We start from the raw sequence: 26,688 nt of genomic DNA, 5'->3' as shown, positions 1-26,688 counted from the left end.
GTTGAGGTTTCATCTTCCTTCAAAAAGAAAACTAGTATCTAGTTAAAATGTACACAAGCAGCTTATTTAGGCACTTTAGTAAAGACTAGACTCTAGAGCCAGGTGGATGGGTGACCAGCAACAATCCGTAACAAATGAATAGTAGTATATGTTGAGAGAAATTTAACAGTTTAGAAACGTTTGTCATGATCAAGATCGGAATGAATCTGTTGCTCATCAAAAGCTACAGTTTTACTGATCAATCTCAGCAAGAAATCCATATGATGTAGGTTAAGACACAGGAACTATAATTCTCATTTGAATGCATGCAAAGCGGATGTAAGGCAGATTCTATTTTTGATAGAAAAATCTTTGGTGTAGGCAAAGCTTACAACTTTGGTTTCTTGTATTCAGATAGGAACTGCTTTTCTTGTCAGATAGTCAAGATTGCAATTTCCTGTTTATTCTTAAGTAAAATATATTCTTGTAGTTTACTTCTCTGTAATTGGGTTTAGTGATACAACACAATTTAAGACAATAACTTCCTTAAATGTGCCTTGAGTTTTCACCTGTTTACTTGAGTTTATGCTATCTCTTGACCAACCTGGATGTCTAGGATATGCAGGTGGCTTTACTGTTAGAATGCTGGCTCTTTTCCTCTTAAGAGGATGGCTGCTCTTGCGTCTGAGTGGTTTTAGTGGCATACTTGGTGCTGCTTTGAGCAGAAGTGAACTGGAGTCACTAATCTGATATTACAGCAACACTGTAATAGTCATGGTGATGGTTTAATCTTGTACTCTGAAATGTAACAAAAACAGTTATTTAATCCCCCCTTCCCCAAAATGTAGCTGGTAACTGACTATAAAATGGTATGGTTTCCCAAGTGAACTTTAGGATGAAATAGTGAGGGCTTTTTGGCTGTAAACTCTGTTGGGCAGGGACTGTCATGCTGTATCTGTAGAATGCCTTGCAAAATGGGGTGCCAAACTGGTTATTGCCTTAGGTGCTATTGCAGTATGAATGTTAATACTAGAACATCATAAAAGTTTAAACTTTCTATTGCATGCTAAAATGTTCTTTATCTGCTTTATTTTAACTTCCTGACACAAGTCTTGTACAGAAGAATTTGAGCTTGCAGTTTAAGACATTGTATGGGAGGCAACGTGAAATGCGTGTACACACACGTAATATTGACACTCGTGTGTGGTTATGATTCAGCCACCTAAAAGTGGAATTCGCAAATAACTTCATTAAGACTTAATATGTGATTTTTAATAACGTTACATTGATATATGGAGATATGTATTGCATTGTAAATATTAAATCTGGAAATATGTAGTTGTATCAACCATCTCTCTCCTCCTCCCCCCCCCCCGCCCCCACTGGTAATTGCCATGTAAAATACTTCACATTTTCCTTTATGGACCTCTGATTATGACAGTATGGACTATGATTCTTCGATATAGGCCAAAAAGGCAGTATCTGAAACTGATATTGGTAGAATATGGTGGGGTGATGTCTCTACTCTGTATTTGTAAGGTAGATGTAGTAATTGTCAGTCTCTTGCTTGTTTGGGTACTGGGAGTATTAATCGTGTAGACTTTAGCCTCTCCACCATAAGCATTGTGGATGGGGTAAGTTTATTGTGGCCCATGTGGGAAGGCTATTACTCCTTGATTATGAGGAGTGAGAATGCTCTCATACTTGTCACTGAAACTTGGTCTGGTACATTATATTTTCCAAATTATTGCCCCTACAGGAAGGGGAACATGTTTCCTGTGAGCATGAGTTAGCTACTTCCTGGTGCTGGAGTTGAATCCCTCCCCATGTTGTTGTACTTGGAGACCATTACTTATGAGCAGCACTGGCACTTCAGACTAGTAAAAACAAGTTTCCTGCTCTGAGCTTCCAGAGTAAAGGAGACATAAGAGGGGTGACAAAGTGGGAAAAGCACTCAAATATTTACGGTGATAAGTGCCCTAGAGCAGTGGTTCTCAACTTTCAGACTATTGTACCCCTTTCAGGGGGTCTGATTTGTCTTGTGTACCCCAAGTTTCATCTCACTTAAACTACTTGCTTACAAAATCCGACATAAAAATAAAAGGGGCACAGCACACTATTACTGAAAGTGCTTACTTTCTCATTTTCATCATATGATTACAATATTTATATTCCAATCAATTTATTTTATGCTTACATTTCAGCATGATACATGTGAGCCTTGTCTGAAGTCAGAGCCCTGGGCGGTGGGGTTGAAGCCTGAGACCTGCCACCACCCAGAGCTGAAGCATGAAACTTAGCTTTGCAGGGCCCCCTCTGGCATGGGCCCCCTGGGCAATTGCTCTGCTTACCACCACGATACCACATGGACTGCACTTGCAACACCTCCCCTCCCAAAATATGTCCCATGACCCCCGTGGGGATTGCAACTCCCATGGTTGAGAAACACTGATCTAGATACATTGAGTACCCTCTGGAAGACCTGCGTACCACCAGGGATATGTGCACCCCTGGTTGAGAGCCACTGCTCTAAAACATTTAAGAGGAGGGTTTGGGAGGACAGGTTCTAAACCAGTAAAAGATCAAGAGGCTTATTGTGTGCACAGCTAGGCTCCTTATTAAAATTGAATCCTTTCCTCTTTGGAAGGAGGGAAAAGGCAAAGGTCAGGGCTGGAAGACTAACCAGAAGAAGCAAGTTAGCTTAAGGTCATGGCAGGGGAAAGCTCAATATAGCAGAAACAAGTGGAAATAGCGAAGTGTGGGGTGCACACAGGGTTCAACTAGATAAATATGCAGGGGTGGAGCAGTGCAAAGCCTTGCAGGTGTTAGATATGTCTTCAGAGTGTGAGGGCAAGTCTATATTACAAAATTAAGTTGACCTAAATTACATGGACATACAGCCACTGCAGTAACTGAACAGGTTCTAAACCTCCACACTACACGCCTTGTGTCAGCCTCACCAGGATTTAACTGCCAGTGATGGGCATTGTGGGACTGTTTTTGAAAGGGAGCAACAGTCGATGTAAGCAGTGCAGTATCTATGCTGACACTGTGTGTTGACCTGATTACATCAACCTAAGAACTACACCTCTCATGGAGGTGGAGTTAAGTTGGTGTAGTGGGCGAGTTACGTCAGTGGGAGCTATATTTTAGTGTAGACGCTTACAGAGCTGGTTGACCTAATATGCCTTACATCAGCCTAACTCTGTAGTGTAGACCGGGCCTCAGTATTTATAGGTGCTGAAGTTGTTTTCACTTGGCCCCTACATACCTGTTGAGCCTCAAGGCTGCTTGGTATTTTCTATTAAAGTATCTTGGCTGTTTTCCTGGCCAGAAGATACTTAATGAGTCCTCTTTTTGGAGCTCACCTCTGCTTCCAAGGGAGGGTCTCCCAATCTCTGCCTGAATGGGGAGTGATGTTGAGAATCAAACTTGGATCTTGTAAGCCTTAGCTATGTTAGGCTTTTCTGTCCAACATTTCCACAGTTGCTATCAATGGTGGAGCTGAGCCGTTTGAAACAGAGGTGGGCAACTTTTGGTACAAAGGTCCAGTATATAGACTGTCATAGTGTAGTAGAACCAACTAGCAAGCTGGCCATAGTGTTTCTGGTGAGACGTAGACTCTGTTTCCATTGTAGAAATCACATTTGAACATGGCTGCCAAACAACTTCAAGTTTTCATTCTATATGGATAGGGGAAAAATTAAAATATTTATTTGAAATATTATTGGTATGGATGGTAAAAACAAGTTCTCTGACATGCTGTTGCATTCAATTTCTGTACCTACAGGCCAGGATGATAAGGCTGTACCAATATTTTCATTGGTAAGACCTTGTGCCCTATAGCTTCACAAAAAGTAGCCAACCTTATTTTTCTTCACTGTCTTCAAACTAGATGTAATTAACTTAATCCCTGCCGCCCGCCCCGCCCTGTGACAAGCAAATGTGTGTATTTACTACTATAATGTGAGCAGCTGGAGGGTTCTCAGGCTTAAAGCATCTGACTAAACTTTTTTGAGCACCAAAGACTCTCATTAGGCCTAATGCAAAGTATTAGAGAAGGGAGAAAAGTGACCCAGAGATAACAAGGGGCTAAAACTGTCTGAAAGTCCTTACACCCTCTAATGCAGTATTCCTGAGGAATTCTACACGTCTGGTCAAAGTTCTTGCTGTTTGTTCTGACTCTCGAGGCAACAATCCCCCAGCAAAACCATTTGAACAGCAGGGATGGGCTGCAGTTTTCTAAACTACTGCTGTCTCTATAAGTGGGATTACTCTGTCCAGTGGTCATGAAGTATGTATTCTCCTTCTGGAATGTTTTCCTTGTGGGCATTCTGTCTCTGGGAGAGGGATTCTGTCCTTTGCTGAGAAGGCATGTACAGTATATCACTAATAAGAAACAACAGTTGCAGAAAGCATATCATGCACGATAGTGATCTTGGAATATTTATTTCAAGTGAACAGTGTTGGGTGGCAGCCAGCTTAGATTTGCTGGATTTAGGACTGATCTTGAAGTTAAGACAAGGCCACTCCCTGTGAGCAGCAGTTGGTATTCAAACCCCAGCGTGTGCTTTGTAAGCCCTATTTAGCTTTGACTCAACTATCTCAACTATAAAGTGTAATATGACTTAGTTTGAACAGTGTTGCGTGGGGTGGGAAATGTGACTGACCATTGCCATCACCCAGATAAGTTGTGATGGTAGTGTCTTACTATTATATGACTTGTGTATTTTGGGAATTCCTACTTAAAACCTTTGTCCCAAAGCAACCCTCCTGTGACAAGGACTATTCTAGAGTGAGGAAATGCTGCTTGATGCACTTACCAGATACTGCTTGAGATCAAATTAAGAGAATTCTAAAGGTGGTCATCCAAAAGCATGTGTCCCATATTCATCATTCTGAAAATACCTGCTGGAGACCTTTCAAGTGAACCTGTAAGACACACACTAATTCTTGTCTTTCTATCTCATGATTGACCTTGACAATCAACTAGTTCAGATTTACATATCCGAGAAATTCCTTGTTGTGTGGTAGAGAGAAGGTTGAAAGAAGTCTCTTTTCTGGACATGACTATTCACTTCCAGAATCCAGTTTGCCATTCACTACCTAAACATTGTATAAATCAGGTAGTGCACATATGAAATGAACTAATTTTCCAGCTGGGTAGGAGTGGTTCAGTGTCTTGAAGTTGCCATATTTGGACCCAAGAACTTAAAATTTCTCATTGGTGTTTAACCCTCTCCTCCAGTTAATCCAACTCCTTTTAACCTGTTGTCACTAAGATTCTTGATACCGCGCATATTTATTGCCCCATCCTCCCATACTCTATCCAGCTGAATATGTGATGCCAAAATGCCCTCAAAGTTTCTGGATTATTTTTTCTCATGGGCAGAGGGGCACATATTAATGCTGTGCCTTGCACTTAATGTGCAGTAGTACAAAGAACATAATGAAGAACCTCTTAAATTCTAAGGAGGCTGTGTAGTAGAGTCAAGATGGAATTCCTGCCCCCACCCCCACTGTGGTCTACAGCATTAGATAGTTGACTGAGTGCACTGTGTTTTTTTGGCTTTGTCTGTAGCATCAGGCTATATATGTTATCGAGCATACTGGATTTGATGGGCTAGTAGTTGGATCCAGAAAATTGTTCTCCTAGGAACAGACATGAAATACTAAATGTAGCTTCTTCAGTGATAACTGAGGTTTCAAGCTAAAATCCTACCTACAAACTTGGGTATAACCTTGTTTTTGCTCTTCCCTTGTTCATCTTTCCACTCACTTAGCCATTGGGTCCTCTATGCCTTTACTAATCAGTCCTAAGGATCTGAGGCCAAACAGTTCCTCAGCAAATTCAGAGGAACATTCACAATGAATAGTAGACGCTGCAGTCTTGCAAGAAGGTGCTTTCAGTTCATAGTCACATGATGCATTTTAACACTCTCACCACTTGCTTAACCTACATACTGCACTTTCCAGTTCGGCACCATCTGCTATATAATTAGATCTCTTAAATATGGTTATCTTTTAGTGATTGGTTTTGACAAACTATGTTCAGATGGCTGGGGACAGAGAAATAGTTCTATCAGCAGAACCGAGGCAAGAACAGACTGCTCAGATCATGCATTTGAATGGGACTCCTATCATGTCTATTGATGAATGTTTCAGATCAGCCAGGCTATTCAAGGTCAGATTCTTTAAAAATTCTACATTAGGAAAGAGTATCCAAGTTCTCCCATTGGGAAGAGATTTTTAGCTGTGGTTGAATTGTATCTTCATCAGCCGGTAAAACTAGTTCTCTAATGACAGAGTCTTGTCATGCCAACAAGACATGGAGTTCTGCCCTTCTTGATAGAAGGTCCTAAGCTGATGTATTTAGTGGGTTGTAACTACAGAGTAGTTTGTAGGCCAATTCAACTAAGAACTGATGACTTGCATTTGTGAATTTTGTTCAAATATATGAACAACTTAAAAATGTGAACTGCATACACAAAGTGAGTCTGTTTATCAGACAGGTTTCAGAGGAACAGCCGTGTTAGTCTGTATTCGCAAAAAGAAAAGGAGTGCTTGTGGCACCTTAGAGACTAACCAATTTATTTGAGCATGAGCTTTCGTGAGCTACAGCTCACTTCATCAGATGTTTACCGTGGATGTTTATCAGACAGTGACACTTACCTAAAACAAGCTAATCTTTGTTTTCCCCTCTTTCTAATCTTGTCTCTATGATGCTGGCATAAAGGTCACTAAACACACCTGTCAGGATAATTTCCCATTAAATTTTGAGTCCTCTAGTAAGACACTATTAAATTTATCAAAAGGTAAGCTTCCAGACAAATCATTCCTGCATGTAGAAAGGGAAGTACAAGCTCCAATCATGAGCATGTACATTGATGATCTGTTACAGTGAGCTGTTTCAGACACTCCACTACTTCTACCTAGGTATTCTATGGCCCCATACCAGCGCACCTCACAAACATCAATGAAGTTATCCTGATAAGGCTCTAAAGTAGGAAAGTAGTATTCCTATTTTACAGATAAAGAGCTGATGTACATGTGACCTTCCTAAGGCAACACAGGAGATCTGTGACAAATCCAGGAACTGGTCCCAGTCCAAGACTTACACTACAAGACCAACCTCTTTCCCTTTATTTGCTATTCTCCAATAAGAAAGGAGACAAATCTGCCTCACCATGGTAAATCCTTTTCCCTAGAAATTCTGTTTTAGCACCTATGGGGCTGGTCTGGAAATCTCCAGTTAGTGAAAGCTTTGGAAGACTCAAACCAGAAGTCTCCTGGTTTAATACTAGCTGTTTAACCAGCACTCCAAGTACTACAGTAAATCTGATGCAAAACTCCTGTTAGTGCTCTTTGATTATTTTCAGTCTAATTTACTTCTGCTTTTACCTAGATAGTTCAGTGTAGTCCAAGCCCATCTTGGTGAGCAATAGCTCAATCCCAAAAATAACAATTCTGTGGCTGCTGACAAAGTAAACACTGGGGGAGTGGGGGTAATGCAAATAGTTCTGGAAGATTAAATTACAAACAGATAATGCTGGCTTCTTTGAAAGGTCTCGAAACAGTTCTTAGCTCTGAAACTTAGAGGCAATGGCTTTCAGCAAGGGGGCAACTTTTAGATCTTTTTCAGGTTGGCCAAGGTGAGTTTCAATTTGTAGAATTGCTTTATTGGCACCTGATAGTCCTACTGGAGTAAAGGGCTGTGGGGAAGAGAACCTCCTTAACTCTCAAACCCTAAAGCTGCAAATCCATGGGAAGACTAAACCTATGGCAACACTACAGAGCTTACTGCACCGCTGTAGCACCACTAGTGCAGATGCACTAAGCCAGTGGGGGAGAGCTCTCCTGTCAGCTTAATTACTTCAGCCCCCGTGGGTAGCAATAGCTCTCCTGCCAAGCGCTGGTGTGGACAACATTATGTTAGGTCAGTGCAACTTACTTTGCTCCAGGGGTGGCTTGTTCACACCCCAAGCCATGTAAGTTGTACCACGGTAAGTGGTAATGTGTACAGAGCCTAAAGCAAACTTCAGTATGTGTGATTCCTGTGTAGACCAAAGTGTTTAAGAGACAAATGCATGTTTCCTCCTAGTTCCTAAGGGGGACAGATAGCGTCTTAACTAAAAAGCAATGTTTGGTTCAGTCAGCTCAGAACAGGATAACCAGATGTCCCGATTTTATAGGGATAGTCCCGATTTTGGGGTCTCTTTCTTATAGGCTGCTATTACGCCCTGCCCCCGTCGCAATTTTTCACATTTTCTGTCTAGTCACCCTAGCTCAAAAGAATCTGGACGGAAGTACATAAATACAGGGTTCTCATACTTTTGTTTCATAGTATGGACTACCCTCATATCTTGTGGGCATCTCCCCTCCCTTCATGACTGTGGAGACCACTTCTCCTCCGCTTGAAATTGCACCATATCCTTGTGGTGATCACACAACTACTTACATGACAAGAATGTGTTTGTAACTTTCAATGTGATTTGGCACCTGGATAAAAGAAAGCAAACACTTGACTAACCTGCTCTCCAGACTACTATGGACCACTGTTTGGGAACTACTGTGTTAATAGAGCTGTACTATTTCTGAAAACACTAGGAAGGAGAATTTTAAACTCCAAAAAAATAAAAAATCTTGATCATGACACTTTGTGCTGTTGTCTATAGGCTGTATTGCAACAAACAATAATCCCCTCTATCGCCCAATATACATGTATAGATAAATGTCAATGCCTCACACAATCATGTCAACACCCAAAACAAATTACTGAGCAAACAAACCACTTGCAGAGCAACACTACTAGCTGGTGTCTTTCCCACAACCATTAATTGTTTGGCTTTTAAACCTGACTGCCTGTGTTGATGCTCTAGCTCTAATGACTAGATCAGCTTCTGTTGCAAAGAGGATTCAGAACGTGGAAATCAGCCTATAGTCACAGCAGAGTGTTGTGATAGCCATGCTCATGAATATATAAAGTTTCTTATGTCATACTCAGCCATGTATAGGATTTCTTAGTATTGAAGTTCATTGGGTACTTGTACACAGCTGGCCTCAATAATTACATCCCTCTCTGAACTAGGATCTTCTGCTGGTGTCAGACTTGCAGACACTTTGGCCAAAAAAATTCATAGTTACCCATGGCCTCACCACTGCAAAGAATTTGGGAGCTTAAGGCTCCCAGGGAATAACCACTTGCCCAGGGGACCTCTGCATTATCACAGGCTATGTCTACACTACAGCAGGGATTGATGCTCTGAGATCAATCCACCTATGGTCAATTTAGCAGGTCTATTGAAGACCTGCCAAATTGACAGCAGATCACTCTCCAGTTGACCCCTATACTCTACCCCCGATGGGAAGAGTAAGGTAAGTCAACCCCATGGTAACTCAACCTAAGGTGTGTCGACTCCAACTACATTATTCACATAGCTGGAGTTGCGTTGCATAGGTCGACTTACCGCGGTAGTGTAGACGTAGTCACAGAGGTCCCAGGTCCAGGAGATACTGTGGTGCTTGTCAGAAGCCGGCTGGAGCTGTGAAGGATTGGATGGGGGCAGTAGGTGATGTGACTCGGGCAGTCCTTTGTCTAGGCAATTCCCTCCTCCTGTGAGCCCCATAGTTGTGGTAGGAAGCACAAGGTAGGGCAGTGCTAAGGGTTGCCCTGGAATTAGAGGTGTAAACAGCCTCCTCTTAGTCCTGGCGTTATTGTTAACACCAGCACAGGAATGGATTTGCTCCTAGTTTGGCCATCAGATTAATTTCTGTATTGTGTGAGTAATATGGCTATTCCAGGAGGCCTAATTTTTCTACATTCCCCTCCTGCACAATGCACAATCTGGAATGACTGATGGAGGCAGAAGTGTACAGTACATGCTGAAGCCATGGGCTAGGAGGGCTAGTTATCAAATGGTATTGTACACTCTAACCATCTCTCCCTGCTGAAGAGTGTAGTCTTACTGTGTGTGGGATGGAGGAGGAGAAACCCTGAAATAAGGATTTTGACCAGTCTCCTTAATGTGGCTATCCTCTTCATTGGGTGTGAAAGGGTCCATACCTGGGTGAGGTGTCTCTTGACCTGTGGTCCTATTTCCTAGCCAAAAGGTGTTCATCTCTACCTCAAAATGTGAGGCAGAAAAATCTCCAGACTGTAGCAAATGTATCTTCTGCGTGAAAAGGGAGTCAGGAATATGTATTTTAGGCTGAATGTAGAGCTCTTCAGATAGTTTAATTACGTTCAGTTTAATCATTTCCTGGGGAATCCTAATTTAGCTGAAGCACTCAGCCTCTGGTGTCCTGCTTGATTATAGCCAAAAAAGGAAACTGGTTAAATTCTTGGGAGTTACATTTGCAGGAAGCTGTGTAATGGAGGTTAGAATACATCTGTTGCCTTGCCAAACCTGATATGATCATGAACACAATGAACGTTTTAGTTCCTTTTTTCTCTCTTTAACCCTTTGGCTGGCCTACAGTCTGTAGCAAATATCCAAGGCCACCTGAGATTTGCAAGATCTCATGCTGAATCACCAACCCATTCTTCAAAGATCCTGGACTTCCTTTCCCCTTCCTGTGTATTCACTCAGGCCAGATGTCCTGGAGTGTGGTGTAGTTCTAGAATGGAATGACAACTTGCTCTCATTTTAGTGATGGCCTCATTTACAGGTGTGCGCTGTCCAAGCACTGTAGGATTGCAAACACTGTTACTCTACCTTTGCTCCTGCTGCTATCTAGCCAACAGTGGATGTAATGGGATGTCTCCTTGGTGCCCCTACTGCAGGTTGTACCTGTCTTGCTGCAGAAATAAACCTAAAATACTATCAAATCACAAGGGCCCTGCTTGTGTCTTAGTCTTCTAGACGCAAGTGTATTCCTTGCATTCATGGTCTAAGATGTAGATTTTAAATCAGAGTTCAAGTGATATTGCTATATGTGGACTACTTGATCCTTATTGATGGCTACAAAACTTGCAGAGCAGGAACAAGTACAGCATTCAGTACAAAGCAAGAGTGCAGTTATCCATTTGATAAAAGGAATTTCCCTGCATGCATGCACATTGCTGGATTGGGCCTCAGTGCCGATCTGTACCATAATTGGCATTTTTCCAGACTTTTCTTGCTGTTACATGTGCTTAATGCTGGGATGCTATGCTTTAAGCTGATCCCAATGCATGTTGGGGCCAGATTGCTCCTGCAGTGAAGCTCTTAATTCCTGTTGTCTTTTTGGGAAACTCTTGCTGTGCCGGAATGCTGCCTAGTTGGCTTTGCAAGCTTTCTTTATATACTTGAAGAGGAACTGTTGTAACAGTATTTGACAGCCTCCTATTGCATGCACAGACCATCCTGCCTCTTCTCCTTTTTGTCTTCTCTTTTCTGGCTAACTGAAAATTTCTGACAAAGTTGCATAAAATCAGAGTGAGTTAAGTGACTGACAAGCTGGTGAGCACCGATTCTAGGGGGTAAGGCTTTTGGTGTTTTTGTGAAGTGTCTGGCTTTCTTTGGTTTAATAAGCCCTGGTGCATGAAGTGCACCAGCATCTTGATTCACCAACCAAATGGTGCCTTACATAAATCCCATTTTAGGAACCGAAAACCTCTTGGCAGAAGCATTTCTGATAGTTCTGATGAAAGATTAAATCCCAATTACTTTGTTTTATACACACTCCTAGAAATCCCCAACGTTCTCCCTGATGCAATGTCAGTGATCTCTCCATCACTAGGCCTCAGTTATGTCACTGCTACAAAAACACGATCTTTAAACAAAGTAGTGACCATAATGTTTCTTAACCCAGAAAGGTTCTGTACCCTGATAACTAACATCTTCAACAGTTTCCTGTAAGGATGACCTACAGAGCACAAATAAACTGAGTTAAGCCCAGATTTGTGTTGGGTATGTACCATAATCTGGCTATGGGGAGTACTTGGTGTATTCTTAATCCGCCTTTTAAATTCTCTTCTTCTTAAAATGTGTCTTGGGACACTTAGGGATATCTTCAGGGAATAAAGGGTAACTGACAGCTCAACCCAGGCAATCCATGGCATTTGTAAATGCTGAAGTACATCAAATATCACGTTTTCAGTGAACCAGGAAATACCAAAAAGACTTCACTCCCCCTCCATTTTGAGGAGAGAGCTAAAAAGTTTGGTTAAAACTATTCTGCAGTGAATTGTCAACAGCCTAGATAGTGGTGATATTAGTCAAGAAATCTGATCTTAACTGCAATGCGAAACAAGTAGTTATCTAGGTGTTTGTCAGTAAGTTACTATAGGGATTGTTGCTTCCGAATTGTCTAACATGTTTACAAGCTTAATTTCAGTTTAACTTGTTTTTTGCTAGGGAATAGAAAATACATATTTTCCAAATGCTAAATACTCACAATGTTTGAACAGTCTGTTCTTTTCCTGTCATTTTAGGAAGAGAAACCCTGACCTTGTGTGTAATTCCCGCAAACCACCTGTGATTACTGAAATAAGCTTAAGGTGGGGGAGGCCCTGATAGCCAGGGACCTAAGCCAGCGTAGAGTCCATTTGCCTCTAAGAGTTCATAATGCTGCTTAAATTCTAAAAACTTGAGTTCTTTTTTTGTTCTGGCAGGTCCCTCGTTATAAATCACCATGGCTCAAAAAGACGTTGATAAGTACCTTTACGTGGACAAAAACCTCATCAACAACCCTCTGGCTCAGGCTGACTGGGCAGCCAAGAAACTGGTGTGGGTCCCATCAGAGAAGAATGGATTTGAGGCGGCCAGTCTGAAGGAGGAAGTGGGAGATGAGGCCATTGTGGAGCTGGCAGAAAATGGAAAGAAAGTGAGAATAAACAAAGATGACATCCAGAAGATGAATCCACCCAAATTCTCTAAAGTGGAAGATATGGCAGAGCTGACCTGCCTGAATGAGGCTTCTGTGCTGCACAACTTGAAGGAGAGATACTACTCAGGGCTCATCTATGTAAGTAACAATCTTCTGTATTTGGGGAGGGGGGCGGGGAAGGCTTTTATGGGGATTCCATGTAAACTTGCTGCAACCAACTTCTCCCAAACATTTATAGTTAACCTTACACTGCCCCGTATGAAAGTCTTATGTGACACCGCTGCTTCTTCAGCCCCACAACTCTCCCCGGGTAGAATGGATCTCAGGGAATGCTGTGGTGAAATGGTTGGACTTTGGCATTTGAGTGTCGTTGTTTGGAGTATGTTTTGAATATCATTAACTTGTTTTTGGCTAGAAAAAAGAGACTTTGGAAAGCAGGAAGCCTGATTAAAACAGTACTAAATAATAACAAACCCCATTTTGGATGTATACCTAACATCTGGCTTGCTTTTCCCACATCTGGAACCTCAATGGAAGGGAATGCTAATGCCAAGCTGGCTCTAATCTCCCTCTGAGATTCAGGTTTTTAGCACATGTGCCCTCTCCAGTAACAGACACTGTTCTGGGGTACAGGATGTTTATCTGAACTACCAGGTTCTAGTCTTTTCCCTCCCACCAAAATTTACAAGAACAGCATAATCCTTTTACTGGGTTGTTGCCATGGAAATGACAGTGATATCTGTAGATGACAGTCATGCACAATCATAAGGAATAAGGTACAAGAGCCCAAAGGGGGCATGCTAGAGGATAAGGATTTGGAATCTGCATTGGTTCTGTAGTTCCTGTTGAAATGTCACTGTTAATGTGACTTGCATCAAACAGCACACAAGTCTATTCCTTAAGTCCCTGTTAAAGCAGAGGCTGTCAAGGGGCACAGGATGAACTAGGCTCAGTGGTAATGTACTTTTTAATTCACTGGCTGATTACCTCTGGAGAAATTTTGTTCCTATTTTGTTTGGTCCTAGTCTAGTCCTTATTTGACAATACAGAATGATAGCAGAATGGTCAGAGCTGGAGATGGAGATATTAAGTCCTGATGTTCAGTGTCTCTAGGCAATGTGAAGTAGATTCTTTAGTGTGTTATGTCTGCTGCCCGATGACCTATTGAGGATGCTAATGTTACTGTAGTTCTAAAGAAAATCTAGATTATTGTTTTTTTCTGAACACTAGTAACATTCATACCTCTTATGTACTTTGTCTGATCTCTCCAAATGTCAGAGCATGTTTCTAACAATAAGTCTCCCATAGTCTCTCTGATACCTGCTACTTAGTCATCCAAAGAGGCCTAGTCCTCTTCCTCGCCTCTTCTGTGGCAAGACAAAGAGGGTCTCTGTAGCCATTAGCAGAGATAAGCAATCTAATCTAGGACAGCAAATGGTGCATCTTCATTCCCACCATGTACCTCTGTAAGAACTCCGTTGAACTGCCAACTTCGAGGTCAGTGGTTTTCAACCTGTGGTCCTCAGACCCCAGGGCATCCACAGACTGTCTCAGATTTCCACAGGAGTCTGCACCTCCATTTGAAATTGTTTAGAGATCCGCAAATTGAGAGTCTGAAAACCACTGATCTAGGTAATACGATCCTAACCTAGAGTCTTTGGTTCCACTTCTGGCTGATGCTGTGGCCACTTCACAGGGGACATAGGCAGCTGCTACAGAATACCATTTTTGGAGTGGGAGTTCTTCAAGGTATAGAACTGGTGTAAAAGTTCCATGCCAGCCTTCTCCCTGCCTGATGTCAGGGGGCATGATGAGGAGGTGTTGGCTGGAGCTCAGTACATTTCGTTATTCTAGGTTGCTGAATAGCTGATTGGTAGTTGTGTGTAACCACAGCTGCCTCGACCTCCCGAGGCTGTGACTTCTGAGCTGTGCAGCTCAGAATCAAAGCGGTACTTGTGCCTTGTACTGTTGAGAAATGGGTATATTTTCCCTTCCTAATAAAGCTATTAAATTTTAAAATAAAGTGTAAATGGATCATATGTATCCTAGGTAATATTTCCCTCCTAAATTAAATTAACAAATCTTAAAACTAGTGGTAGGTAGTCAAGTGAGTTAAATATTTCACTTGCCTTGCAATAGGCTGCCATTTCACAGGTGTTGAGATTTCCCCTCAGTGATGCGTCAGACAGGTGGTCACATGATCCATAGGTGTAACAAATTGAAATATAACCAGTTTCATAAAGGATATTTGTGGAAGTGAGATTTTCTTAAACCTAACTAGTAATGCGTTCTGCAAGAGTGAAACTTGGTCCTACCAATCTATCCAAAAACATGAGTCTGCCCATTAGTGAAGTGAGCTGATCAGATTGGCCAGCAGCTCTCCCCAGTGAGTCAGGAGATTAAGGTGAAGAGCTAAAATCTTTCCACTGGACAGCAGCTGGGCACTAATCTTCTTGACAGGAAGAGAGCAAACACAAACTATCTCTGGTATAAAGATCTCTGGAAAGGTCATAAACATAACAGTGTTGTTCTTGGCTTCTGCCTCTTCCTGCAGGTGGGGGCTCTGTTTCTGAGAAGTTGTGGGGGGGAGGGGGTGTTTCCCCTATCCTTCCTCTGAAGGGGGATGGGAAAGCTTGAGACTAAGTTTACAGTGGGGACTCTGAGGCTGTGTCTGCATTGCCACTTTCAGCGCTAAAACTTTAGTTGTTCAGGGGTGTGAAAAAACACACCCCAGCGACAAAAGTTTTAGTGCTGAAAAGTGCCAGTAGAGACGACGCTTTAACACTGGGAGCCGCACCCCTGGCGATAAAGCTATTAAATTTTAAAATTAAATTTTAAACCCCTCATTTGTTTTTTTCTTAATTGCTGCAGTCGCGCTGTAACGTGGGCAGCGTAGGTATATCCTAAGACGTTTGTTCAGGGAGTGGCAGACCTTTCAGGAACTTGGAAACAGCAAATCAGTGTCACAGACTGAAGAGATTTGTTTCTACAGTGATGATTGGTTTTAGATGACTTTGCTGATGGTTGTGATTATCTGCTTTCATTCTCTGAACTGAGCTTGACTTTAACCCTTCCTGACTAAGCATGTTCTCTGGCTCATCTTGGTAACTCACTGCTCACCTTAAATGTGTGTCCTGGATCCAGAGCAGAATGTAAATCCAGAACCTTACAAGTATTCCAGTCCAGCAACCACATCAGCAGAGGCTAGACCCTGGGAAAAACTTTTTTCCTTCCTAAACTCTTCTTGTCTTCTGAGTCAAACATGCTTACACTATCTCTGCAAGGCTGACAGGAGGAGATTAACTGCTAAAGAGTAAACCTGATTCTAGTCTGCCCTGTGCATCAACCAAAACACCAGTGAGGTTTAAGTCCAAAACTATAATATTGAGCAGTGATGTCTGAAGCAAAGCAGAGCTGCAGTGGAGACAACTTTGTTAGGTGTCACCTTTGTGCATTAGCCTTTAATCTCTGGAAACTTGGGTTCAGTTCCTAGACTGGGACACAAATGAAAATTTAAATTGACATTCCCAAAACGACTAAGATGACTTTTGAACTCCTTGGTAAGGCTGGCAGACTCAGAGTGGAGTAGCAAAGTGAGTGAGATCACTGTGTTGGGGCTGCAGATTAGGAGGGGTGTGCATTGGTAGAGCTGTGTAATAAGTATCTCTCTTCCATGAACCTCAGATACTTAAAAGGATAAAATTAACTATTGCCTTAGAGAATTACTGCTCTGCAAAAGGAGTACTTGTGGCACCTTAGAGACTAACCAATTTATTTGAGCATGAGCTTTCAATGAAGTGAGCTGTAGCTCATGAAAGCTCATGCTCAAATAAATTGGTTAGTCTCTAAGGTGCCACAAGTACTCCTTTTCTTTTTGTGAATACAGACTAACACTGCTGTTACTCTGAAACCTGCTCTGCAAAAGGCTGCCCTTAGGTGTGTTTCTCTCCTCCCCCCCACCCCCAATCCCAGTTGGTAGTGGTGATGGAAGGAGGAGACGACAAGCTTCTCCTTGCTGCATGGCTTCATTGGTCTGATAGCGTTAATGTTCTTTTTGTTGCTAACTGCTGCTCTTCCTGTGCTGCAGACTGCTTCCATCCAGCTTCAGACCTCCAGGCTATTCTTGCTTGGAATATGGGCAGTCCTACTTCACCAGCTTACACTCCTCCGTAGGAAGCTGTACTCATACAGACACAAGCAGACTCTAAATCCATAGCTGAATCTTTCAGCATTACTTGCTGCCACTTATTCACATTTTTTTCTTTACCCCTTTCCGCAATAAAACAAAACAAACTATTAAATCGCTGCCTCCCTAACTTATTAGTACCTCTTCCAAACAGTCTGGAAAGTTTGTCTCCAGAAGTATGTTGTTTCCTTACTGGGGGAGACTAACAGGCATATTCTCTTCTAATCTATTTCTGTTCACAATAGCCATATAGTGGCTATAAGCAACAATGGATGTTCACAAGAAAAGCAGCAGCATAGTTTACAATATAACATCTCTTTGAACTCCAGCAAAACAACTGTGCAAGTTCCAGTTAGACTATAACTTGTCCCTTAACAGCATGGTTGCTTGCTGCATCAGCCACACCTGGTATTAGGGGAAAAGAAAAGGTGTGCCAGGTGGCATTCTGTGGGCAGGTGTGGTGGAACAGAGCTTCACTGCATCTGATCCACCATTGGTGTAAGGTATGCAACAGACCTTACACCACTGGAGGAAATTAGAGCATAATGGCGCCTATTATCTTCCACTTGCACCTGGGAGCCATGCCAGCTCTCTATAGTCTGTATGTCCAAACGCTATATTGGACATCGCAGAGAATCAGCGCCAATGTCTGCTGGTATTACTGTGGCAGAACAACCCACTTAGCTAAGTCAGCTCACTAAAATTCAGTGAACCTATCTAAGCATGGAAATGATTGCCCATTTGTCAGTTTTCTCTTGGTCTCGCTTATATACCTCTTAACATTGAGCTACTAACCCATCAGGTAGCTAAATTTATCTAACTCCTTTGGTAGGATCCCATCTTGGAGAGATGCTTCAATAATATTGGGGTCTTCTCTTGCACACTATTTAAAGAATAGTTTCCAAAAGTTGTCTTGTGTCCTCCAATGCAAGACTAATTCTGAAACCACCTCCATACACACAGGAAAACTTGGTTGGCATTCTTTCCTTGGGTGCGGGGCAGGGTGTCTAATTGGTGCACAGACTTCCATTATAGCCATGTGAAAATGGATGTGGATGCCCACTGATGGGGTGTGGGATTAAAATCGCATGCCTGAACACCTTTGTCCTGAGTCTGACACACAGGTAGGGCTAATTATTAAAAATGAAAGCAACATCCAGTAAATCAGGGTTATGACCATAAACTGTGTAACCGATGCTATCTCCACCCTTCTAATTGCCAGTAGTCTAATCTTTACTGTGAACCATCTGAAGAGGCTAAATCTGATCAAATGCCTCTTGTGCTTAGAGTAAAGGACTCTTTACTACACCAAAACAGTTTTCTTTGAGAAAGTGGGGGAAGTGCAAGATGCGCCCTATTCTTGTAGCATTTAAGATAGGATGAGAGTGTGGCCTTATGAATCAAACACATGCCAATAAAATCTATACGCTCTCTGAGCAACTACAAACCTCAGGAGAAAAGTTTGGATTCTTAAAATATCTAAGACATTCTTCCTTCTGTCCAAAATACTGTTTCCAATTAAAAAGGGCATTCTGAGACGTGGGTACTAACAAACCTGTAACACTTTCTGTCTTCCTCTTGTCTTGACACCTGTCTTTCTGAGATAGGTCTCTTAAAATTGCAGTAAAAGTGTCTGGACATTTGTCTTGCCTCAGAACTCTGCAGGATTAAAGCCAGTTGAAACTAAATTCCAAAATTTGGGTTTGGTGTGATGGATGCTAGTGAAGGTGGCAAGTATTTCCTTATTGTTAAAATGGGAGACTCCAAAACAGTTTTACATGTTGATCAATTCCAAGCTACGTTGGACTTGTGATTCTCTTGTTTTAAATGCAGCCCCAGACAAGTTTGTGTCTTGTATGTGAATGAACTAAAGTGGCTCCTCAAAATATTTCCTCTCAGAAACCAATTTTGCCTCGACCTCTGAATCAAAGTCTTGTTTTGAATGAAGGGGTCAGGAGGAAGTATCAGCTGTCCACCAAATAATCCAAAGAATAGTTTACTGGGCACTCCTTCAAGGATTTAGTGTGGAGGGCCTCTCCCCATCTCCTACCCCTTCCCTTTCTCCTATCTAGGGAAGTGTACTGCCTGTCAATTTTTTACAGCAACTTTAATAGGGAGAAACTGCTGAAAGTAAATCCTTGGTGACTCCCATACTGGGAATTCTTCTGGAAATGAGCAACTTTGTAGGATCCTAACCAAGCAGTGGCAATAGATTCTAAAGCCAGAAAGGACCATTATGATAGTCTAGTCTGACCTCTTGTATAATACAGGCCATAGAACATCCTCAAAATTCCTAGAACAGATCTCTTTTTAAAAAAAAAAAAAATCTAATCTTGATTTAAAATTGTCAATGATGGAGAATTTACCGTGATCCTGGGTAAATTGTTCCAATGGTTAATTACTCAATGTTAAAAATGTATGCCTTCTTTCCAGCTGAACATCAGTTTGATAGCATGACTTCTGTACTTCACACTTCTTGGCAAAGGATAGCTCTACTTAAGAACTGATGCATATGAACAGTGGGGATCATATGCATTTTAATGGGTGTCCTGTGATATATTAAGAAAAATGCTTACCTCCCTGCCCATGGTGCTTAATGCAACGCATTACTTCTTGTCCCTACATCAGCTTATGTTCCCTTGTGTAGCTGATCACAGGGGTCTCAGTTATACTCTGGACAACTATAGTAAGCAGGCTTTACAAATATGAGCTAGCGCACAATAAAATGTGCTCCCAGGCTTCTGGGAGAAGTTTTCTACAGTCAAGTGTAGACTTGGTTTAAACTTCAGATCTCTGAAAGCCAGGGAAACTAGTTTTGATGGACCCTGCAGTTAACTGGAATGAGCTAGCCAGTATAGATCAGTTGCTGCCCAACAGCATCCTGATAGCATGGAGTATCTAGTAGGGTAGCTTGAAGGAGGTAATGTGCCATACTGGTAAACTTGGTATTAGCTGTTGCCCAGTTTCCAGTATTGACTTGTGCCTACCTGTCTCTCTTCACTGCCCCAGTAGAACCTCTCAAAGGGGGACTGCCTCCAAGCAAGAAACCTTAAACGAACAAAGATTTGTCTGACTCTAACTACTATTAACTGATGTCTTTTCTCGCAGACCTACTCAGGCCTTTTCTGTGTGGTTATAAATCCCTACAAGAACCTGCCCATATATTCCGAGGAGATTGTGGAGATGTATAAAGGCAAAAAGAGGCATGAGATGCCTCCTCACATATATGCAATCACAGACACTGCCTACAGGAGTATGATGCAAGGTGAGTGCTAACTATGGGACAGTGACTTTCTTAGTGAGATCTTGAAGTCAAAATGGTATTCAAGACCTAGTGGGAGGACTTACTGTAAAAGACCGCAAACCTCTCTGAGGATGTGTTGTGTAGAGGAGTCACTAGGCAGTGTAACTTCCTGTCCCCCTTCTAAGAAGGGGCAGGTGTGTGTGTACGCTTATAATAAAACTATTGAAATTCACTGAGGACAAACCTAGAGCTATTTTTGGTGCTGAGAGCAGAGTGTGGTCTGAAACCTTGATGTAGAGTACTGATCAACACTAGTTTTTCATTGCATGAAAGCTCAATCAAGTTCTATCCTGTCAAGGAGGATAAACACTTATTTGCTAGTACTACACAGTGTATTGGCTGGTCATAAATTTAAAAATAAATACATTGACCAGAATAGTTTCCTGATTATATTTAGCAGAATGCCTACATAGTATCATCAGATATAAAGAATTTAATGCAAAACCAGGTGTGGTTTATGGGTTCCTGGTAAACTGCCAGTGGATTTCTTGGTGTCACTTGGGGATCCTTTATGTAAAGCTCTGAAGATCCTGTATGCATCCCACCTCTCAGTAAGGTGATCTCCTTTTAGAGAATCAAAGCCTACAGTTGGGGGATCCTGTAAAATGCCCAGATGTATATAGAGTTAGCTCTATTCTGTCTCTTCCTGTCTTGGTATCTGGATTATGGATGCAGAAGTAGCAAAGCTACAAGAAGTGCCTAAGGCAGATGGTGGACAGTCTGAAATAATGACACTTTGGGACAAGACAGCATGGTAGGGTTGAGACTGAAACTCCCCTATCTCATAAGGAACTGTTCACTATTAAAAATCTGGATTTCTGTCACTTCCCCTAGAGGGGCAGAACTTGTATCTCCTTCTGTTTTTGAAGAAAATTCTGTTTGGTCAGTTTCCAGTTATCTGGTCTTATGTATAGGGCCCTCCCAAATTCTCAGTTCATTTTGATCAATTTCACGATCAGAGGATTTTAAAAATTGTAAATTTAATTATTTCAAACATTTAAATCTGAAATTTCATGGTTTTGTAACTGTAGGGGTCCTGACCCAGAAGCGAGTTGTGACGGGGTGGGGGGGAAGTCATAAGGTTGTTGGGGTGGGGGGGGCGGGTCGAAGTATTGCCTCCCTTACTTGTGCACCGCTGCCGGAGGCAGTGCTTGCCTTCAGAGATGGGCAGCCAAAAAGTGGTGGCTGCTGGCCGGGAGCCCAGCTCTGAAGGCAGCACTACCTCCAGCAGCAGGGCAGAAGGATGGTCTAATATGGTATCGCCACCCTGACTTCTGTGCTGCTGCTGGAGGGGCACTGCCTTCTTAGCTGGGTGCCCGGGAAACAGCTGCTACTCTCCAGCCATTCACCTCTGTAGGCAGCGCAGGAGTAAGGCTGGCAATACCATGACCCCCCCTCCAATAACCTTGTGACCCCCATTTGGGTTGGGACCCCCAGTTTGAGAAACTCTGTTCTCCCCTGTGAAATCTGTATAGTATGTGGTAAAGGTATACAAAAGAACAGATTTCATGGTCCGTGACACGGTTTTCACGACTGTGAATTTGGTAGGGCCTTACTTGTGTAGCTTGACAGTTAATGACCTCCATTTCTCAGAAACTCTCCAGCATAGTTGAGCTATAACAGTGGGATAGTGTGGGGGGAAAGGGAACAGGAAGAAACTGCTTCCTTGTGCCCAGATCAGTGACTCAACAAAACTTATAGGTGGAGGGAGGAATGCCAACAAAGGCTGCTGGAGTACAGCCCCACAGGAGATTTGGCATGACAGATAACTCAAGGTGAAGTGGAAAACTGCTTTCTGGAAGAGGGGGTCATAGAGTAGTGGAAGCAGGGTGGCAATGACTTCCAGGAGTTAGGAAGGCAGTGCTTCTTGTTAAAGAGCATGATTCCCTGCTGAGAAATACAAATACCTTTCCTAGCGGTCACTCTAAAATGGCTTTGCTGCATCCAGAGAACACTGCCTGGAACATGTCCTTTAAGGAACCTCATTTCCTCTTTTAAACAAAGGAATTTCTAAACTCTTTGCACAAATAACAGGACAAATGTGCCTTCTGTTCACTACATAGTAGCATGACTGCCCATAAACTTCTTATCTCCAGTTCACTTCCTCTATTGCTTCCTTCTCTTCCCTGCCTACTCCTTGTCAGCAACAGTGCCAACAACTGTTTTCTTTAAACAAGCTACTGACTTGTCCTAGCAGAGTTTCCAGTTTGTGGGAAGCACCTCCACTTCTATGCAACAATGGAGGCAATTCCTTTGATGCTATTGTAACATGATTCTGGAAGACAAGAGGCTTCCTCTGATAACTAACAGTGAAACCACTTGAAGGATGTAGAGCAAGCATCCTGTATGGAATCTATGCCAGTTACACAAGTTAGTTCTGTGAAGAACCGCACAATTGTGGCTTAGAAGTGATAAGTGAAGTTCCCTTGCATGTGGTGGTTTGTAACCAAAGGTCACTAGTATTTCTCCTCATCTTTCTTCCTGACTTTGATAGAGTGTTAACTGTCTGAAACCCAGAAATCTCAGACTTGCATTGTTGATTCACTGCACAAAGCTAAAGGATGATCGTCTGTCTATTTTCTTAGCACTGGGAGGGGGGTGTTGAGTTCTGCTTAAGTATTTACCTTGCCTGGCTGTAAGGGAAGAGGTAACAAGTGGAGGAAAGAGGGTTACAGTCCTGCCCTGAGGCAAAGAGCTCTCAGCTGTTGCCCCTTTCCCACAATAAATCTAACATGATGAATATGGCAGTCTTGTCCAACTAGCTGATTGCTCCAGGTCCTCTTTATCTAGTCCAGAATAACTGTGGCCTATAACCACCCTCCTCTGTGCACTTGCTGGGCTTGGAAATCATTCCCAACTGATGGGCTAGCTGGCTGTGACCACACTATCTATTTAACAAGGTTTTAGTGGGCTCTGAGTGTGGGTTTCGGTGTCTTGTAAAGTGTATGTATTGGCAGCAAAGTAACTCTAAAGCAACAGTCTCCTTCTTCAGATATCCCAAATGGCAGAAACACTAAATTGTAGGGATGACACTGGGGTTTTGCTATTGGGGGTGAGGATGGAGGGCTGTTGTAAAGTTTCTGGTCCCAGCCAGCCTCCTGGGCAATGGAAAACATTCCTGTTTGGCTTTCTCCCATTTTGATTAGCTTGTGGGGGAGGTTTGATGCAGCAGCCAGTAGTATGGGAGGAATCTGCACTGAGAACAGAAGATGAAAGAGCCCAGTGCTCTGCAAGGACTGGAGGCATTTAGGATTAATGGTTGTGCCCCTTTCTCCTTTCAGAGCCCAATATGCAGGGAATCCTTCATGGTATGAATGCTTTTAGAGAAAGATAGCAAGCTGTTAACTCTCAAGAGGTAACTGTACTCCATTCCGCTGATAAAGCAGAAATGCCTACGTGTAAATTTGTTTGGATTCTGGATTTTTTTGGTTTCATTGAGTTTATGGTATCTTAATAAGCAGCCTGTTCAGATTTAGGGGTTGGGATAGGATTGCTTTTATTCTGATTTAAACTAATCCAGAAATTGTTTAACTCTTTGTTTTGTGTTCAAGCTGATGCACTACCTTTCAGAACTGGGCATTCTGGCAGGCTGCTGTCGAGGCCCCCGTACCAAAGGTGCACCAGTGCCTATATGTTCAATAAGTTTCCCACAAGCAACTTAATCCTAATCCAGGGCACTGCTGTGACCTAGAGGCATTGTGGAAAAATTGCCATATTTAAAGTAGTGCTGTTTTTATCTCCAATCTGCTCTGTTATGGGGCCTAGAGGGGACCTCAGAATTCTGCTCTTGTGGACAAACTTTGGAAGTCTCTGTAATAGTTACCATATTTGTGTGTGGGAGTGAAATACCCAGGGTGCCCAAGTGCTGTAATTCTCCTGGTGTCTGGCACCTTGAGTACCTAAGGGTCTGAATTTTTTCAGAGGAAGTATCAGAGGGGTAGCTGTGTTAGTCTGGATCTGAAAGAGCAGCAAAGAGTCCTATGGCACCTTATAGACAAAACAGACATATTAGAGCATAAGCTTTCGTGGGTGAATGCCCACTTCGTCTGATGCATCCGACGAAGTGGGCATTCACCCACGAAAGCTTATGCTCTAATATGTCTGTTTTGTCTATAAGGTGCCATAGGACTCTTTGCCGCTCTTTCAGAGAAAGTGGCTTTATTGCAGTGAAGAGCTGAAGGATAATGGTTTTATATGGAGAGGTCTTAAGCATGCATAGCATTACTCTAATGCAGCAGATGTGCATAAAAGGGAGTGTATGTGTGTGTAGAAATTTAAGGCAGATAAAAGAATTTATAAACAATTGTGTAGCATCTGCAGTAGATCTATTTGGAAAAGGCATTTCAGAGCTGTTGGAATGGAGTCTGTTCAAGCTAGTGGGAAGCATTGTTCACCTGCTCAAGATGCTGGTGAAGAATCTTCTCTGTGAAATACTGACATGACACCAGTGTCTAAAGAACCACACAAAATGGCTGTTGAAATGTCACACTAAACCTTGGCAACATTTGGGCTCCACAGGGAGTACAATTAGTCCCTAATGGCTTCTTCAAAACTTCTCCCTAGAAGAGTGTTGCTGCTTTTTGCTCCTAATGCACCTCTCAGGTCTGGATCTGTCTATTCCCTCCTTGCCAGCTTGTCTCACTTCAGCAGGCAGAACAAGTAGCAGGGAGAGACCGTTTCCCACACGTCTCAGCGGTCATTTGGGTTTTTAGCAGTAGATTGGACAAGAGTCTTAAAAATATGGGGCATATTAAACACTCCTTGATTTCCATAGATTAGCCCCCAGTGATTTTTAAATAGCCAGTTTACTGCTGGTAGTCACTCGGGAGCTAGCCAATCTAAGGGCTAAAGGGACTGGAATATCCAAGGGTACATCTGCACTGCATTAAAAAACCAAACCCACAGCAATGAGTATTAGAGCCTGGGTCAACTGATTCAGGCTTTTGCAATGGGGCTAAAAATAGCAATGTAGATGTTCCTGCTTGGGCTCTGAGAGCCATCCCCTTCCCTGGGTCTCAGAGCCCAAATGGGAACATCTACATTGCTATTTATTTATTTTTTATTTTGCCTGGTAGTATGAACAAGAGTCAGTTGATGTTCACTGTCGTGGACATGTTTTGCAGTGTAAATGTTCCCTGAAGTACTGAAGCTTCGGATACAAATAATGAAATTTTACCTTAAGGGGAGGAATGCCCCTAGATAGTCTGAACTAGAACCTAAAGTTGTCCTAGTGCAGAAGTATATGTAACCTCTTTAGATTCTATAGGGAGTCTTATCAGAGCTGTGCAGAAGCTTCCTTTTAAAGAGGACACTGTTGCATGTGGCTCACTAAGAGGCACAAAGTGGGTGGGAAAAATAGCCTGTCAAACTGGATTGTAGGAGAGCTAAACTGATCAAGTAATGTCACTCTTACGTTACATGTGGCACTTCTAGAGTTTAAGACAAAGAAAATACTGTAGTGGCCGTTCCACGGATTTGAATAAATGGATGATTAATTGAATCACAAGTGTTTAAACTCAATACACCGGACCCTTGCTAGAACGCACGTCTGTATAGCGTGAATTTGCATATAATGTGGTCGCGGCCATGGATCCCAAATTTTAATTAGTTTAATTTCAATTCATTTTAATGTGGTCCCCATGTTAATGCAGTACCGCACATGGATCACAAATCCCGTGTTCTAGTGAGGGTCTGGTGTATTAACACCCTTATTGCTCTCTGGGAAGGGAGATGGATGCTCTTCAGAGGCCCTTCCCCAGTTGCCACATTTCATAGGAAATATCAAGTCCCCTTGGTCTGATACTGTAGAGTTTGAGCATGAATTAGACTCCAACGAGAGACTGCTGAATTGGAATTAATTTGCAAACTGGACACGATTAAATTAGGCTTGAATAGAGACTGGGAGTGGATGGGTCATTACACAAAGTAAAACTATTTCCCCATGCTCCCCCCCCCCCCCCCGCACTGTTACTTACATCTTCTTATCAACTGTTGGAAATGGGCCATCCTGATTTTCACTACAAAAGGTTTTTTCCTCCTGCTGATAATAGCTCACCTCTCTGATCTCACCTGGTTTCAGAGTAACAGCCCTGTTAGTCTGTATTTGCAAAAAGAAAGAGTACTTGTGACACCTTAGATTAACCAATTTATTTGTTTTTATTTTTTTTATTTTTTATTTTATTATTTTTATTTATTTATTCGTTATAGTGTGTATGGCAACATCCGTTTTTTCATGTTCTGTGTGTGTAATCTTCTTACTTAATTTCCACTGCATGCGTCCGATGAAGTGGGTTTTAGCCCACAAAAGCTTATGCTCAAATTTGTTAGCCTCTAAGGTGCCACAAGTCCTCCTGTTCTTTTTACTTAGTTTATAACTCTCAGGTGTTTTCATATTTCCTAAATTTTGAGT

General features: G+C 42.3%; 1 protein-coding gene across 2 annotated transcripts in view; it reads left to right on the top strand.

Moving 5' to 3' along the window:
- The window catches only part of MYH9 (myosin heavy chain 9), a 95,550-nt gene that overhangs the window by 6,454 nt on the left and 62,408 nt on the right, over positions 1 to 26,688 (top strand). For both annotated transcript variants that reach the window (XM_073325086.2, XM_078850629.1), the window contains exons 2-3: positions 12,575 to 12,927; positions 20,084 to 20,240. In XM_073325086.2, coding sequence (XP_073181187.2) covers positions 12,595 to 12,927; positions 20,084 to 20,240 — 490 coding nt within the window. In that variant the 5' untranslated portion in view covers positions 12,575 to 12,594. The remainder of the gene's footprint in view (positions 1 to 12,574; positions 12,928 to 20,083; positions 20,241 to 26,688) is intronic.

Source organism: Lepidochelys kempii, chromosome 1 (genome assembly GCF_965140285.1).
Source record: "Lepidochelys kempii isolate rLepKem1 chromosome 1, rLepKem1.hap1, whole genome shotgun sequence".
Classification (NCBI taxonomy): Eukaryota; Metazoa; Chordata; order Testudines; family Cheloniidae; genus Lepidochelys; species Lepidochelys kempii.
This window is presented reverse-complemented; position numbering and strand designations above follow the sequence as displayed.